Below are 17,148 nucleotides of genomic sequence, written 5' to 3' on the forward strand. Positions count from 1 at the left end.
ACCCGTTTTAGCACCATCATGTTTTACCTTCAACGTGCTGTGTGAGGGCAGTAGACCGAAACATGTTTTATAGAAATATGCGAGCAGATTTTTATTTTTTAATCGTTGTAAAACAACACTTTTTAGTCGTTTATTAAAATGTAATTAAAGTGAGAAAGATGCCCAATATACATACAGTTAAACACAAGTTGCTATAATCGTGTGAATGCCGATCTAGTATGTAATATCTACTTTGTTGGGTTGATTTGGGATTCAGGAAAGGGAGTGGACATGTTTTCCTTCTGATTCGGGAGGGACAACCGAAGTTAGCGGCAATAGCTAACACTGACATGATAGTTGCTAGATGTTTTTAAACTTTATTACATAGTAAATTACGATAGAAAATGGAGCTCGACTCAGGTAACTACCTAATGAAACTATATTTCCTGTGGATTTTCTCGCTTGAGATGCTTGCAAATGTAACTAGCTAGCTTGGCTAGGCAGGTAAACGTTCCTAATGCTACACGAGTAGCTAGCTAATTGCCGTTGACTTAACTATCTAGTCTGTCTACCTTTTTTAGAAAACGTCCGTTGTGTTTTGAATTTCAAGAATAAAAACCATATTAAATAGTTGTGTGAAATTTGTTTTGATAGGTAACGCTGAACTATTTGTAATTGTTGATGTGTGGTTGTTGTGGGTGTTCTACTTTGTGCTCTTAAGGTATACCATTTTCGGTACAGCCAATTCAGTGATCTCACCTGTATGTAAAGTGCATGTAATTGAAGTATTTCTCTTTAAAACTCAAGCGTCCCTCTCTTGTTTAACTTTTATATAATATACAGTACCAGTCAAAAGTTTGGACTAACCTACTCATTTAGTTATTTCATAATTGTAACTATTTTCCATATTGTAGAATAATAGTGAAGACATAACTATAAAGTAACAAATGGAATCATGTAGTAACCAAAAAAGTGTTAAACAAATCACAATACACTTATATTGTAGAATCTTTGAAGTAGCTGCCCTTTGGCTTGATGACAGCTTTGCACGCTCTCTCATGCAGCTTCATGATGTATTCACCTGGAATGCTTTTCCAACATTCTTGGAAGAGTTCCCTCGTGCTCAGCACTTGTTGGCCACTTTCCCCTTCGCTTTGCAGTCCAACTCATGCCTAACCATCCCAGTCGGGTTGTGTTTGGGGTATTTTGGTGGCCCGGTCATCTGATGCAGCACTGCATCGCTCTCCTTGATCAAACAGCCCCAACATAGCCCGGAGGTGTGTTTTGGGTCCTTGTTTGAAAAACTGAGTGGGAAACTGAGTTTGGGATGGTGTATTGCGGTATGCACTATGCTGTTGTAACCATGCTGATTGAGTGTGCCTCACAGTGTCAACAGGAAACAGATCGAAGTACGCCTGCATCATCTCACCACCTCCTCCAATCTTCGCCGTGCCGAAATTGTCCATTCACCCACTCTACGTGTCGCAAACACAGCGGTTGGAACCAAAACTAAAACATTTGGACTCACTTAAAGACACTCTCAAAGTTCTTTACATTTTCCAGATTGATCGACCGTCATGTCTTAATGTAATGATGAGGAATTTTGGTTTCTCCTATTTGAGCTATATTACAGTCTGTACTGTAATATAGACTATTACAGTACAGACATAATGATTGTGTTCTGTATACCAGGCCTGCAATGTCACAACACAACCGATAGGCTCGAACACCTTAAGAAGGATATACATTCTACAAGTTAACTTTTAACAAATCAAAACCTGTTAATTAAAATGCATTCCAGGTGGCCGCCTCATATAGTTGAGCGAACAATTATGTTATGTTTTTTGATCTGTTTAACACTTTTTGGTTGCTGCATTCCTTCCGTGTTATTTCATAGTTTTGATGTCTTCACTATTATTTTACAATGTGGTAAGTAGTAAAACTATAGAAATCCCCTTGAATGAGGACATATATTTGGTCTGATGATATATATGGTGATATATACATGTACACATAATCCTCTTTCCATATTTTTCTTCCTTGACAGTGTTCTACACCGACCGGTCAGGAATACCCAGTAACCTACTTCTGGACCAGCTCCCCAGCTACCAGTCCTTGCTGTACCGAAGAAAGCCTGCTGCCTCTGGTAGTACAAAGCGCCGCAGCAGCTCACGGACCAGGTCGGGTTCATCAAACAGTGTGAAATTTGGCCAGACCACACTGGTCAGACAGTATGAGGAGAAACAGAGGAGCCCGACACTACGGAGGCCCATCAGAGAACTGGCCAAGCCTATGGCCGAGAAACGCAGTGACAAGTGAGACCTCCGCCTTTACTGTGAAAGTACAGTGTTAACCTGGTGTGATATGATGATATTATATCATATCACACCAGGTGATATCATTCAGCGCTGAGCCTAGGGTGGAGTTATGGCTCTGTGGGCGGGGTTTCATTGTCGATTTTGAGACATAACCAGATAAGAATAAGCTGTACCGAGTGGCTCCGTGAGTCAGTCCGGGAACCCGCTCTCTGGCAGTGTCTCGGGGGGGGGGGGGGGGGGGGGGGGGGGGGTCAGGACACGCAGAAACACAATACCATTTCACACCACTGCACTTGTACAACACTGTGACCTCCGACCGATTCGTCCGTCCCTCCATCAGGCTGGAGCGTTTGGAGCAGGCCAAGGACCTGAGCGGTTGGAGCCAGTGGAGGCAGAGCACCAGGCGGACCTTGAGGAGGCTGAGGGAGGAGAGCGCGGAGCTGCTCAGCAACCTGCAGCTTTGGCGGGGAGACATCCACGTCATAGAGGGTGAGGGAGGAGGGGACGACTCTCACGTTGTAGAGTGGGGGAGGGGGAGACGTTCACGTCATAGAGGGTGAGGGAGGAGGGGACGACTCTCACGTTGTAGAGTGGGGGAGGGGGAGACGTTCACGTCATAGAGGGTGAGGGAGGAGGGGGAGGAAATCATCCATTACATGGACCACGACCCGGAGATGTCTGAACCCCTCCAACAGGCCTAACAGATCGGTCAAAGGGGACCAGCTGGTAGTTGGGATTTTAACAAACGCAGAAGCAGTTTGTAAGCTCCACTTAGTGTTGTGGGTGATCCAGATCCTTCCTCTGTCCGTCTCTCCACAGGGATGTTTGGCACCGGGATCCTGTCCTATTTCTCCTTCCTGCGTTTCCTGGTGCTGCTCAACTTCGTCATGTTCCTGCTCATGTTCAGCTTCGTCATTCTTCCCATCGTCGTCGCTCCGCACGCCTCCGGGAACGCCACATACAACTACGCCAATGGTGACTGGGTGCCTTGTGGCGCATTCCGCGTTCGACTCGGACGGGGGCTGTGTTAAGCGTTCGGGGGCTCAGTCTGTTGAATGTGTGGGAACTCGGCAGGCGTTGAGGACTCGGCGTGGAACGGCCACGTCATTCGTTCACACGCGATTCGCATTGTCGTTTGAGTCAAATCTCCTGATCCAATATTATGGTTACACACTAACGTAAATGGACAGACGGCCAGTACCAGACCATATAATGTGTTTGCGTTGTTCTATTTCCCTTGTTGTCTACGTGTCTTGGTCTTTCTGCTGTTGACCTCCCGGTCTCCACAGGCAGCGTGTGCAGTAACTACCCCAGCACCACCCGCCGCGGCCTGGTGCTCTTCCAACAGCACATCACCGACCTCCTCTCGGGCGAGGTGGGCAAACGTATTGAATTGGAACGGCTCCCCGTTGAGCCGCGTAGCACTGTAAATGACCACAGGTGATGGAGACAGTCTGGTCTTTTTGACAGGGCTTTCTGGAGCAGACCTACCTCTTCTATGGCTACTACAAGGTGCAGGCCATAAACTTCTCCCAGTTCACCTACAACCTGCCTCTGGCCTACCTGCTGGTCACCATAGCCTACCTCTTCCTGAGTCTCATCTGGATTGTGAAAAGGTATGTGCTTATTAACCGGCTGGTTCCAAATCTGAATGCTGATTGGCTAATAGCTGTGTTATATTAGACTATATACAATGGGTATATGTAATATATACATATATATGCTGTATACCATAGAATTTCTATTCTATATGCAGCAAGTCTATTTATTATACACAGTCATCTGTTCTACTTTAAGCGACTGAATGAACCTGCTACAATGTGAATGTGTCTTGTGTCTCCCACAGGTCTGCCAGTGGCTTCAAACGGAATCTGGTGCAGGATGAAGATCGTTTCCAGAGCTTCTGCAACAAGATCTTTGCTGGCTGGGACTTCTGCATCGTCGATGAGAACACAGCCAGACTCAAGAGGAGCAGCCTTCACTATGAACTGAAGGTGGGAGAGTCGAAATTAAAGACAAGCCTGAAAGCATGACGGAAAAGGGCTACTATGTAAACCGTCCAATATTCCTGACATTGTGAAATGAACACACTCCTGCAAATCTTTCAATGGACAAGACAGCCCTGCAGAAAGAACATGTTGCCAGGATGTCCCCGGAACGCCATGAGACAGTAACCCTCCGACGTTCCTTATGACAGTGGCTGGGTTGAGCATCCAAACAAATCACTCCATTTAAGTACTTATAACTGCTTATAATGGCTTTCCTGGTGGCCTTATAATATGGACTTTGTCCTGTGTGTTCCAACAGACTGATCTGGAAGAGGAGCGTATAAAGCAGAAGATAGCTCACAGGACACAGAAGGAGAAGTGTCGAATCTACATGCTCCGTCTGATCCTCAATGGGTTTGTGATTGCTGTGCTGGCTGCCTGCTTTTACGCCATTTACGTGGCCACCAACTTCTCCCAGAGTGCCCAGATGACCAAGGTACTGTAGCTTACACTTCTAATCATGGATGACTTGGGGCTTGTTTACACTGTAAACAGAGAGAGTAAAATGCTAGATAGACACATCTTAGTTGGCTCTATCGTTTCCCTAGCTTTTTGATTAGCACCGACCTGTTTGAGAGAGACACCACGCTGGATTGTGGCGAACAGTTGTGGGAAAATCAAGCGACCAGTGTACGCTCTGAACAGAAACATTACAGTTTCGACACGATTTGCCAAACTCTGCGGACCTGTCTATCTTATTTTCGCAAACAAAATAACTTCTCCGAATACGTCTGGGAACATGTGGCGTAATGTCAACAAGCCCTAAGGTACTGTAGCCAAAACCTCTCGTGTTTGATGTGTTTCTTTAAACATGTATGTAAAACAGGTGAACTTCATCCTGGACCTTATCAACGAGTACCTGCCTTCCATTGTTATCACCCTGGCAAACTTCGTCACCCCCCTCATGTTCTCCTTCATCATCCAGTACGAGGACTACTCCCCCGCCTTCGAGATCCGCTTCACTCTCATGAGGTAAACATCAGGCTTGGGGTTATTTGATTTTCCACAAAATAAATTGGAATATTAATTCTGTTTACTTGTTACTCTCTTACTCGACCCTGTAATCGATCCCCAGCCCCAATAAGCAAGCATTTCCTCCTGTGAATGTTTTACGTGGCTTTGCATACCGTTCTAATCATTTTGTTAATTCCGCAACCTGGAATGAATTGATAAAAATACTTGCATTTAAATACCAGTCAGATGTGTTGTGGAATGTGCTTTCCCAGGTGTGTTTTCATGCGTCTGGCGAGTATCTGTGTTCTGCTGGTCTCCCTCTGGGGTCAGATCACTTCCTGTAAAGAGAGCCCCTGTGTCTGTGGCTACAACCATGTCCTGTACCCGGTGAGTGGACATCTGTGGCCATGTTACCGTCACCTCGTGGTTCTGCCATGTTACCGTCACCTCGTGGTTCTGCCATGTCACCGTCACCTCGTGGTTCTGCCATGTTACCGTCACCTCGTGGTTCTGCCATGTCACCGTCACCTCGTGGTTCTGCCATGTCACCGCCACCTCGTGGTTCTGCCATGTCACCGCCACCTCGTGGTTCTGCCATGTCACCGTCACCTCGTGGTTCTGCCATGTCACCGTCACCTCGTGGTTCTGCCATGTCACCGCCACCTCGTGGTTCTGCCATGTCACCGCCACCTCGTGGATCTGCCATGTCACCGCCACCTCGTGGTTCTGCCATGTCACCGCCACCTCGTGGTTCTGCCATGTCACCGCCACCTCGTGGTTCTGAGATGTTACCGTCACCTCGTGGTTCTTCTGTCTCTCCCGACAGTGTTGGGAGTCCCGCGTGGGCCAGGAGATGTACAAGCTCATGATCTTCGACTTCATCATCATTGGTGCCGTCACGGTCTTTGTGGAGTTCCCTAGGAAGTACGATTGCTCCCCTCCTGATGGTTGTCTTCTCCCCTCCTCTTCTACTCTCCTTCCCACTCCTCTCTCCTCCTGATGGTAGTCTTCTCCCTTCCTCTTCTATTCTTCTCCCCACTCCTCTCTCCTCCTGATGGTTGTCTTCTCCCCTCCTTTTCTACTCTCCTCCCCACTCCTCTCTCCTCCTGATGGTTGTCTTCTCCCCTCCTCTTCTACTCTTCTTCCCACTCCTCCTGATGGTTGTCTTCTCCCTTCCTCTTCTATTCTCCTCCCCACTCCTCTCCTCTCCTGATGGTTGTCTTCTCCCCTCCTCTGCTGTTCTCCTCTCCTGACGGTTATCTTTCTCCCCTTCCTCTCCTATTCTCCTCCCCTCTCCTGATGGTTACCTCCTTCACCTCCCTCTCCTCTCCTGGTCCTCTCCAGGTTGATAGTCAACTACTGTGACTGTGGCCTTGCCAGATGGTGGGGCCAGCAGGAGTTTGCCATCCCCAATAACGTCCTGGAGATCGTGTACGGCCAGACCATCTGCTGGATCGGAACGTTCTACTGCCCCCTGCTGCCCGCCATCTGCACCATCAAGTACTTCATTATTTTCTACATAAAAAAGGTAATATGGCATAGAGACTCAATTACAAGAATGGCCACCATTTATTATTCCATGTAATACAGCCATCACACAGAGAAAGACCTATTGAATGCGTGTCATGTTGATTTTTAATGGGCTGAAGGGTAATCCTCACATGATACTGATGGATGTCTGTATTGATACCCTGCAGGTGAGCCTGGTAAATAACTGCCGTCCAGCCACGCGTCCGTTCCGGGCCTCCAGCTCCAACTTCTTCTTCCTGGCGGTGCTGCTGATCGGCTTGGCCCTGGCCTGTATCCCTGTCTTACTTAGTGTCGCACAGTAAGTTGGTCAAAATTAGAATCTTTAACATGGCTCGTCTTCAGCATCTCACACTGAGTAAATGGCAGCAGCTTGCATTCCCTTCCACCCTGAGTCAATGGCACCTCCTAGCTTCCCCTTCCACACTGAGTAAATGGCTACACCTAGCTTCCCCTTCAACACAGTGGGTGAATCACTGTGTCTGGCTTACATTAATGTTTCAATATGGGTGAGAGTAATACAACTGCGCTGTGTGTCCGCTAACTGTCTATGGAACAGTTGTTGGGGACATGGAACTAAATCTCCCCACCTCTGCCACATCAGGATCCAATGTTCCAAGGCCTGTGGTCCGTTCGTTAATTACACCACTTCCTGGGAGGTGCTTCCCCGGGCCGTTGACAAGCTGCCTGCAGGAGCGCGCTCCTTCCTCCTGGCAATCTCCTCTGAGGCCTTCGCTGTCTCCTTCTTTGTCATCACATTGTACGTGTATTCCTTATGAAGTTCAGGTTAATACTTTTTAACATAATTTGCCCCCCAGCGCGATGACTGTCTGTGACTCTCCAAAATACTTTCAAATATGGTTGGAATGGACTGAAATTATTTAGAAAGGGATTAGGAAGTTTAGAAGAATAATTGGGCAATAATGTAGTATGATCTTTGGTGCAGATGGTTTCCCCCAGTCTGTTTAGCACTGGAATTTGTCTACTTGTTTTCTAAGTTCTGTGTGGCTTTTTGAGGTGAACAGAAGACATGTTCCGGACAGTCCAATCTTTCATCGATGGGGTTTTATATTGTGTTTCATAAATTCTTCATAGGAATTAGAAGAAAACCATTCTGTATAGTACAACCACACCCAGTTGGTACTGGGGACTACTGACATAACCCTGGTCCTATGAAGCAATCACGTTGTTTTCTTCTGTGACGTGGGAAGTACTGTATGAACAGTTTCTTATTTCTCCCTCAGCCTGGCCATGTTTTATGTCATCGCTTTAGCTGGAGCTCATAAGAGAGTCATTGACCAGCTGAGAGAACAGCTAGCCATGGTGAGTTTACACAACCTACCGGGCTTCACACCACTATAACACTGCTTTCATACTGATACAAGGATACATTTTTAGGTCGGTTGTACTGGATTTTCAAGCTCTGGTCCCATCTCAACTACTGTCTAGTAGTGTTGTCTGTTGTGGCAAAGTTACCAAATTAAAGTTGCACCCAATGCTGCTTTGAACTGCAAAGCTATAATTCCCAACATGTATGTTTTTCTTTCCAAGTTGAGGATTTGATGAGGGATTGACTGCTTTGCTTGTAGTTTTTAACGAGAAACTCCACTGTAATGCAGAGTTCATATTGTGTACATGATGCAATAACATGCTGCTCAGACTCCCATACATACCCAACAAGGCATGGCACCAGGGGTGTCTTTGAGCCAATGGGAAATTATCTTTAATGGACTGATATAGCATAAGATCTACCAAACCCACTAACTCTGAACACACAGACATAATGTCCAGTTGTATTTAATTGTATTTTACATTTTTGGGACTGTTTTGATTTCTTAATATACTTCTTTTGTTATTATGTTTTGTGTTTTTGGCTCATGAGGGTTCGCAATGAATGAAGTTACTTTTAGGGACATGTTTTTTTCTGTGTCCCTTATCATAACTTTATCCTGAAAAACACCATTAGGGCCTAGTGTTCAGGCATTACATTGTGAGCTTAGATTGTTCCCCTTTGTTCCACCAGGAGGGGCGAGACAAGCGTTTCCTAATTCAAAAACTATGCCAGGCACAGAGAACCGGTGCTGTTCGATCTCAAATTTCTGGTTCCCGGACCCACTCCTCAGAAAGAGACTACCGCTCCAACTCTGGTCTCTTCCTGGTCCAACCACCACCTGACTCTGCTACACAAGTCTGAGAACGCATCTGAACACATCGATAACTTTTGGCCTTATTTATAGTTGGGTCTCTAAAGAGTTCTAGGGCTTTTTCAGGTTGATCTGAAGAATGTTGAAAAGTGAGGAGGTTTTAACTGATGACTACGATATTGGGACCAAGAGTTGAAAATCAAAGCTGGCAAAAATAATCATTTACAGTAGCTTGCTGTACTGCCTGTTGTGGTGAAAATGTTGTTTGTGCTTTTACTTTAAAAAACACATTTGTTATGACAATTCTATTATCACATTTTTCCTTCCAAGAAGGACTTCTTTTATTACGATAACCACTTACAAAGCCTTTGAATTTCCTTATTAAAAATATGGCTATTTTTCAAAAGCAGAATATTTTTCTACTTGAATCTGTATTAAAAACAATGTTAGTACTTTAGTGGCACTTTAAATATGGCTGTACTGGTTGGCTTTGTATATGGTATACTGTAATGATTTGTTTAATCTATTTTTCTTTACCTTTTGTTTACAAGTTTTGTCAGTTTTCCTGTAAGTATTAACTTCTAAGGATGAAGACAACATACAGAGGACTCAACTAATATCTCAAGTTTTAACATACCAGATTGAACTGTAATATCCACTCCTTGTATTGTGTAATTGGGTAGTTCTCAAGTGTTGAAGCTATTCATTCTAACCTTTGTAATGTGGTGAACTGTTACATTTTAATTAACTCATAAGTTGTCATTTTGGTGAGTTTATTTATTTTTTTATCCTGATTTCCTTTTTTTTGGCTTTGGATTGGTACTGGGCAAAATAAATGTTTAAAACCTTATATTTTGTCATAATTATGTGATTGTATATAAATATACAGCTCCGGAGAAAATGAAGAGACCACTGCACCTTTTTACTTTTCCAAAAAAGTTGAAAAGGAAGGTGTTGAGTGAGGAACAGAAGCGTTCAATTTGCAGTGGTGTCTTAATTTTAACCCTTCTGTTCCTCACTCAAAACCGTCCTTTTCGACTTTTTTGGAAAGGAAAGAAAAAGTTGCAGTGGTCTCTTCATTTTTGCCGGAGCTGTATATGATTGGGCTTCTGCTGCCCTATCGTTTTCACTTACATGCTATGTCTCCTCCGAAACAGCAGAGGTCGAGCCATCCAATACAGCCACTACACTATTGTCGAAGGCTCAGGTGATACGGAACCGGAGGCAGCGTGGTTCTGTTGCTGACAATTATTCTGCTGAAGTCCAGAATAACGAAACCGGCAGAAATGATAGCTTTATGGATATTATTTTCTGTCATCTGCTGCCAGTTTTTTACGGTGTCGGTGTCAGCGGATGACATTGTTGTGGCATGCGGCGGGTTCGTAAAATCCGATGTTGAAATCAACTACTCGCTGATCGAGGTGAGATCGAGGGCATTAACGGCCTAGTAGTTGCTACTTGCACTACTGCTATAGTTGTCAGAGATTAGTGGTGATGGTTATGGAATGACAGCTCAGTTTGAATGAAATGAAATTAGTTGGGTAGATAGTACGCTTACACGGTAGTAAGGAAAACTAGCTAAATGTATAAATAGACAACCTAATCGCACAAGACACCTAATGTATATTATCAACTGTACAGAATTAACGTTCACGGCTGCTATTAGCAACTGTTGCATATTTAGTTAGCTAGCTAGCGTCCCTTTTGTATAATTTGTTGAGTAGGATTACGTCTTCACGTACGTTATTATCTAGTTAGCTATACTAGCTACATAATTTAGTCTACTAACTCTAGTCAACGCTAATGTAACTGCATTTGTGAACAAGAAACACCCATAACTAAGCCAGTAACAATTAAAAACACGTATGTTGCGCAGATGTCATAACGTGGGGACATTTCAACTGTTAACAACAGATTTTCATACAGGACGCATTGTGTTTTTATGTACAGTAACTAGTTAACAACCACCTGAAACAGCAAAACTATCTTGTGCTTACGAGGTTGTAGTATTGGAACATGACCCTTTAACAGTAATAATAGGATTACTATAGTTATTTAAGTAGCCCGTCCCCTCCTAGCAGACCACTGCACAGCCGATGCAGGGTCAAGCTAACATGTACCCGATTGCCAGAGTAAGCAAGTCAGTCTATGATTCAGCCTTGCACGTGCATTTGGTTGGTATTTTGAAAAAAATATATCAATGTCTTCTTTCTCTTACACACAGATTAAACTGTACACTAAACAAGGGTCTTTGAAATACCAGACTGACTGTGCACCCTTCAATGGCTACTTTATGATTCCCCTCTATGACAAAGGAGATTTTATCTTGAAGATTGAGCCTCCGCTTGGTTGGAGCTTCGGTAAGAGACCTCAGGAATGACTGTGTTTTAAGGCTGGTGTATTGTCATTACAGTGCTGTAACATAATGTGCTGTGTTCTGACAGAGCCCTCCACTGTCAACCTATATGTGGATGGGGTCAATGATATCTGCACCAGAGAACAGGACATCAACTTTGTCTTTACCGGCTTCTCTGTCTCCGGAACGGTACGTTGAGCTTTTAGCGGCTGATTCAGCATTGTGGCCTCTTAACTGTAAGCTAAATGCATGTTGTCTGCCCTGTCCCAGGTACTGAGTAAGAATCAACTCCTTGGCCCAGCCGGAGTGGAGATCAGTTTGACCCGGGAGGGAACGGGGGAGAAGCTACAGAAGGTGGTCACTCAGCCCGGGGGAAAGTAAGTGGCTACTTCTGAAGACCAACAAAATTGCAATCCAAGCCGTTCATTATTGAATGCCGGTTTTATTGTACCAGGATCAATCCAATAACTTGTTCTTCAGTAGAGACCTGGCAGGAGTATAATGCGCTGTTTTTATTCCTTTTGTTCATGTTGACACTTGCTTTGTATGTGGAGGACAGTATATACAGTATCTTGTATGAATACCCAGGCATGTTAAAGTCTAATATTACTTCTAATGCCAAACTATTTTGGGGCACTTGGCAGATACACATTTGCAAAAGTACTTCCCGGAAATTATGATATCGTCGCTTCTCATCCGTCCTGGACTCTGGAGCAGGTGAGTTTCTTTCTGCATGGGCCAGGATCGGAAGCCATTTCATAGTGCACCTGAATGTGTTTTCAGCCACAATTTTGCTCATTGCAGTTTAAACTCAACCGCCCTATAACAAAAATTGTGTAAGCAAACAAAATCTTTTACAAAATTAGACTGGTTACAGATATAGTTTTCAACTATCATGCATTTGTGGCCTTTCTGCAGGCTGCTTCTTCCGTGCGGGTTTCCAACTCCAATGCTGTGGCTGCAGAGCCAATTGTGGTAGGTGGTTATGATGTCTCAGGGGAGGTCCGGAGTGACGGAGAGCCCATGAAAGAAGTCACCTTCCTCCTCTACTCTGCCAATGTGAAGAAAGAGGTAACTAGCTTTTCTTACCTTTTTATGTTGTGAACATTTTGAAGAGGTCAGGCCAGTTTCCTCAGATCATGTCACAGTAGGAGTGCTGATCCAGGATTCGTTTAGCCTTCGGGATGGTAATGAATGAGAACGCACGGACAGGTCTTAGATCAGCACGCCCACTCTGAGGTGCCTTCTGGATACTGTGCCGAACTAGTTGCCAGTTGAATGTTTACAGCATTGGTCTTTTGGCCTCACTAGTAACGTAGTTGATGGAAACACTGGACACAGTTACGCCAGATGACGAAATTGAACCCTGTCGACCTAGAACGATACGAACCATTGTATTAAAGGGATCTCCTTTTGACTCCCAGGACATCATGGGCTGTAACACGGCCCCTGTAGAGGGTGCCGATTCTGGTGATGGGTCCCTGGTTTACCTGTGTAGCGCCCTGTCCCGAGACGACGGCACCTTTAACTTCCCCTCCCTGGCCAGTGGAGAGTACACCGTGGTAAGCTGACCGGTCCATCCCTCCTCTCCCCGACGCGGTGCAGTTGATGCCTCTCCCTTCGGTTCCCTACACGTCCGTTATACACGTCATCGCTGAGGGCTTCGCTGTACCTAGCGGCGCTGAACTTTCTCTTTCAGGTTCCCTTCTACAGGGGAGAGCGGATCACGTTCGATGTGGCTCCTTCCAGGATGGACTTCAGGGTGGAGCACAGCAGCTTGAAGCTGGAGGTAAGTTGTACAGTCGACTGTGGTTTGTTGCTGCTGACTTCTGTTAGCGTTGTACGGTTTTGTGCCGTGTCGCGCGTTAGACAGGGATTTTGAGACTGTGCGTGGCCCTGATGCTGTGGTCTGACGGTGTTGTCATCAGTGGTGCGCTGTGTTTTGTTTTCTCTTCCCGTAGCCCGTGTTCCGTGTCATGGGATTCTCTGTAACGGGACGGGTTCTCAACAGCGTGCAAGGGGAAGGTGTGCCCGATGCCACGGTAATCCTCAACAACCAGATCAAAGGTAACCATAACGACACACCACCATCTCATCCTTGTCATCATTCCTATAGGGGTGACCATCATTCCTGGTCACCCCTCTGAGCCTGGGTCCTCTCTAGGTTTCTTCCTAAAATTCGGCCTTCTTAGGGAGTTTTCTGAAATTCAACACTACTGTTGTTTGCTCATTGGGGTTTAAGGCCAGGTGTCTCTGTAAAAGCACTTTGTGACAACTGCCGTTGTAAAAAGGGCTTTATAAATACATTTGATTGATTGATATAGGGTCAATGTTGACATGGATTTAGACCAAATGTGGCAACAGTATTATCACTTGATTAATGTCCGGACAATAGTGTTTGTTTTTGTCGAAGTTGTCGTTCTGAGCTCCCTTTTTCTTTCAGTTGTGACCAAGGAGGATGGCTCATACCGCCTAGAGAATATGACCAGCGGTTCCTACACTCTTCGCACGCTCAAAGACCTGATGTTCTTTGAGCCAATTACAGTGAATATAGCTCCCAACACCCCTCAGCTTCCTGACATCATCACTGCTGGGTGAGTTTGACTTTTGACCTCAGAAGGGACACAAACAACATCAGGGGGTAGGCATGGCCACCAAGGATTTCCTGGACATATGCGATCTAGCATATCAGAACCCATATTTTGGGTTCTGATAAGTCCTTTGTACGTCATATTTGTAGCGATGAAGGAACCCAGGCTCATTCATTCATCTCCACTCCAGGTTCAGCGTGTGCGGTCGGATAGCTGTTACCCGCCTGCCAGAAGGCATGAAGCAGCAGGGACGCTACAAGGTCACCCTCACCCCGCTGGGCCAGGACAGGAGCGCCACTCGCACCACCGACTCCGACCAGCAGGGGGCCTTCTGCCTCCACGCCAAACCTGGAGACTACATCGTTACCGTACGCTAGAGCTTGGATTTCTTCAAATTCACGTTCCGTATCTTTGGGTTCTTAGATGGGCATGGACTGTTATTTTGGCTGATTTGGCGTTATATGTAGAGGCACATCTAGGTTCAGAACCAATTTCTTTTCCATGTCTGGCTAATTTTCCCTTCCTCTTTAATTTCAGGTATCGCTTCCTGAGGCTGAGGTTAAGGCTGGCCTTGCCCTGCAGCCTGCTGCTCTGGATGTCTCCCTGGTGGACAGACCCCTCTCCGACCTCCTCTTCACCCAATTCATGGCCTCTGTCTCTGGCAAGGTCTACTGTCTGGGTGAGCTTGTTTTGGAGCTCTTTCGCGTATGACTCACACTGTCTTAGATTAACAATGAAAGGTCACTAATTACCCCTTTGGGTGAAATTGCATTTATTAGACTGAAAAAAATCAATGAAGTCATTACGGACAACAGGGAAAATGCTGTGTATTTATTTTTTTGGGTTTAATGGAGAAAATAATGAATGTTTAATTAGTGTTATTTGGGCTGGTAGCTGGATCTTCTTTTCCAGAGGATGATGGTAAAACATCCAGCCGAATGAATTCGCTTTTAATGACATGGTGGCGGATGTCCGATGTCCTCCTGCGCTTGTCCCATTATTGCTTACTGGGTATATCCTGACCTTTGACCTCTTGGCTCACAGCAAACTGCGATGACCTGTCGTTGACCCTCCAGCCAGTGAGCCGTCAGGGGGAGAGGAGAAGCGCGCCCCTCTCTGGGAGCGGGGACACCCTCGAGTTCTCCTTCGATAACATCCTGCCTGGCAAATACAAAGGTGAGAGCTTCATGCTGTCAGTTTACGCTGGTTCTCGTCAGTACAGCTGGAGGACACTTTTAAAGAGGCATCAGTAGACAGACCTGGTTCCATTCTAGGATTGTCAAGCATTTTTAGCAATGTCACTTTGCAGCGCAGATTGGGGTGTGTTAGTCCTGGAGAGCGAAGGTCGTCACATGAACAATTAGAAGGACTGCTGTCTATAAACATGTTTCAGCAGTGCGATGTGTTAAAATCTGTATGGTTTTGTGTCCTTCTCCAGTCAGTATATCCCATGAGGAGTGGTGTTGGAAGCACAAGTCGCTGGAGGTGGAGGTACTGGATTCTGAAGTCATGGGTGTGGACTTCAGGCAGATTGGATACATCCTTCGTTGTTCCCTGTCCCACGCCATCACTCTGGTTAGAGCAAAATGCCATCCGCCTTGCTGCCTGGCTGGTTGACGGGGGGGATTTGGCGGGTGTTTTTTTCTCTCTGTGTTCATTTTCTGCCTCAGCTTGTCTTTGAGTGTCGCCTGTGCCCTACTGTTAATATCAACATTCTCTGGATTGGGTGTTTTGGGATTTGAGCTCAGAGGAGTTTTGGGGTTTGTGGGGGGGTCTCGGAGGTAGTGGTGGAGGGAGGGTTTGAGGGTGGATTTGGGCATGGTTTCGGGCATGGTATCAGGGTCTTTGAGGAGAGGTATATCGTGGGGTCTTGTAGGGGGGGTTGTTACCCCATCAGGAGTCAAAGTCAAATGTCATATTCAAAGTATTTTATTAAATTAAATGCACCAAAAAACATAGCATCATTCTCAACAATGAAAATACTCTGACTTGGCACAAAAAATCTACATAGTAGACCCCCGTCCACCGTCCACTGAAGTTGTGGAAGTGGAGTTGAGGCAGGTGGGATACATCCTCAGTTTTTCCCTGCCCTAGGCCATCACTCTAGGTAGAGTAACATGCCATCCGGCTTGCTGTCCCCCGTGTGGAGTGGTTTCTTTCCCCCCTGGCTGGTTGACGGGGAGGTTTGGTGGGTGCTGTTTTTTCTCTCTGTGTTGATTTTCTGCCCCAGCTTGTCTTTGAATTTCACCTGTGCCTTACTGTTAATATCCAAATATTCGGGTTGGATTTTTCGGGTTAGAGCTCTGGGATTCAGGGGATATTTCAGGGTTGGTTGGAGTTTGAGGTGGATGGAAGGAGGGTTTCTCAGCGGAGTCTTTTGGGGGTTTTATCGGGTGTATCAGAGAGGTCTTTCGTGTGGTCTCTGGGTGGTCTGTCCCCCATGTGGAGTGGTTTCTGTCCCCCTGTGGGGTCCATCGTGGGGTCCCCCCCGTCCACCTTGGGGGTCCCCCCCATCCACCTTGGGGGTCCCCCCCTTCCACCTTGGGGTCCCCCCATGGTGTACCCCCGTGGGCCCCCCCCCATGGTGTACCCCCGTGGGCCCCCCCCCATGGTGTACCCCCGTGGGCCCCCCCCCATGGTGTACCCCCGTGGGGCCCCCCCATGGGGTACCCCCGTGGGGCCCCCCCCCATGGTGTACCCCCGTGGGGCCCCCCCATGGTGTACCCCCGTGGGGCCCCCCCATGGTGTACCCCCGTGGGGCCCCCCATGGTGTACCCCCGTGGGCCCCCCCCCCCCCCCCGTGGGGCCCCCCCCGTGGGTATCCATCCATGGGGTCCCCCTTTGGGGTCCCCCCGTCCTTGGTGGTGTCAGAAGCAGAAGTCACTGGAGGTGTGGGTACTGGGCTCTGGAGTTGAGGCAGATAGGATACATCCTCAGTTTTTCCCTGCCCTAGGCCATCACTCTAGGTAGAGTAACATGCCATCCGGCTTGCTGTCCCCCGTGTGGAGTGGTTTCTTTCCCCCCTGGCTGGTTGACGGGGAGGTTTGGTGGGTGCTGTTTTTTTTCTCTCGGTGTTCATTTTCTGCCCCAGCTTGTCTTTGAGTGTCGCCTGTGCCCTACTGTTAATATCAACATTTTCTGGATTGGGTGTTTTGGGATTTGAGCTCAGAGGAGTTTTGGGGTTTGAGGGGGGGGTCTCGGAGGTAGGGGTGGAGGGAGGGTGGATTTGGG

At 46.6% G+C, this 17,148-nt stretch overlaps 2 protein-coding genes across 2 annotated transcripts in view; both read left to right on the forward strand.

The window, feature by feature from the left end:
• The first annotated feature begins 144 nt into the window (after positions 1-144).
• Positions 145-9,795, forward strand: LOC109616147 (transmembrane channel-like protein 7). Its single transcript, XM_020049779.3, has 16 exons — positions 145-399; positions 2,027-2,294; positions 2,638-2,786; positions 3,117-3,272; positions 3,587-3,672; positions 3,768-3,913; positions 4,144-4,291; positions 4,605-4,781; positions 5,172-5,317; positions 5,572-5,686; positions 6,126-6,223; positions 6,644-6,827; positions 6,997-7,127; positions 7,431-7,586; positions 8,071-8,149; positions 8,850-9,795. The coding sequence occupies exons 1-16, from the start codon at positions 384-386 to the stop codon at positions 9,018-9,020; spliced, it is 2,226 nt and encodes a 741-aa protein (XP_019905338.1). The 5' UTR covers positions 145-383; the 3' UTR covers positions 9,021-9,795.
• A 368-nt stretch (positions 9,796-10,163) lies between these two features.
• nomo (nodal modulator) overlaps positions 10,164-17,148 on the forward strand; it is a 53,626-nt gene continuing 46,641 nt past the window's right edge. The window contains exons 1-14 of the mRNA XM_020049777.3: positions 10,164-10,391; positions 11,195-11,330; positions 11,415-11,515; positions 11,597-11,703; positions 11,971-12,043; positions 12,245-12,397; positions 12,751-12,888; positions 13,026-13,115; positions 13,288-13,393; positions 13,770-13,920; positions 14,108-14,285; positions 14,455-14,596; positions 14,962-15,093; positions 15,356-15,492. Coding sequence (XP_019905336.2) covers positions 10,257-10,391; positions 11,195-11,330; positions 11,415-11,515; positions 11,597-11,703; positions 11,971-12,043; positions 12,245-12,397; positions 12,751-12,888; positions 13,026-13,115; positions 13,288-13,393; positions 13,770-13,920; positions 14,108-14,285; positions 14,455-14,596; positions 14,962-15,093; positions 15,356-15,492 — 1,779 coding nt within the window. The 5' untranslated portion in view covers positions 10,164-10,256. The remainder of the gene's footprint in view (positions 10,392-11,194; positions 11,331-11,414; positions 11,516-11,596; positions 11,704-11,970; positions 12,044-12,244; positions 12,398-12,750; positions 12,889-13,025; positions 13,116-13,287; positions 13,394-13,769; positions 13,921-14,107; positions 14,286-14,454; positions 14,597-14,961; positions 15,094-15,355; positions 15,493-17,148) is intronic.

The sequence above is a fragment of the Esox lucius genome, chromosome 9 (genome assembly GCF_011004845.1).
Source record: "Esox lucius isolate fEsoLuc1 chromosome 9, fEsoLuc1.pri, whole genome shotgun sequence".
Classification (NCBI taxonomy): domain Eukaryota; kingdom Metazoa; phylum Chordata; class Actinopteri; order Esociformes; family Esocidae; genus Esox; species Esox lucius.

Bases quoted from the DNA above. Each gene is read 5' to 3' on its own strand.
- LOC109616147 (XM_020049779.3), top strand. The intron at 2,787-3,116 runs GTGAGGGAGGAG...GTCTCTCCACAG, and splicing joins AGACATCCACGTCATAGAGG to GGATGTTTGGCACCGGGATC. The intron at 6,828-6,996 runs GTAATATGGCAT...GATACCCTGCAG, and splicing joins TTATTTTCTACATAAAAAAG to GTGAGCCTGGTAAATAACTG.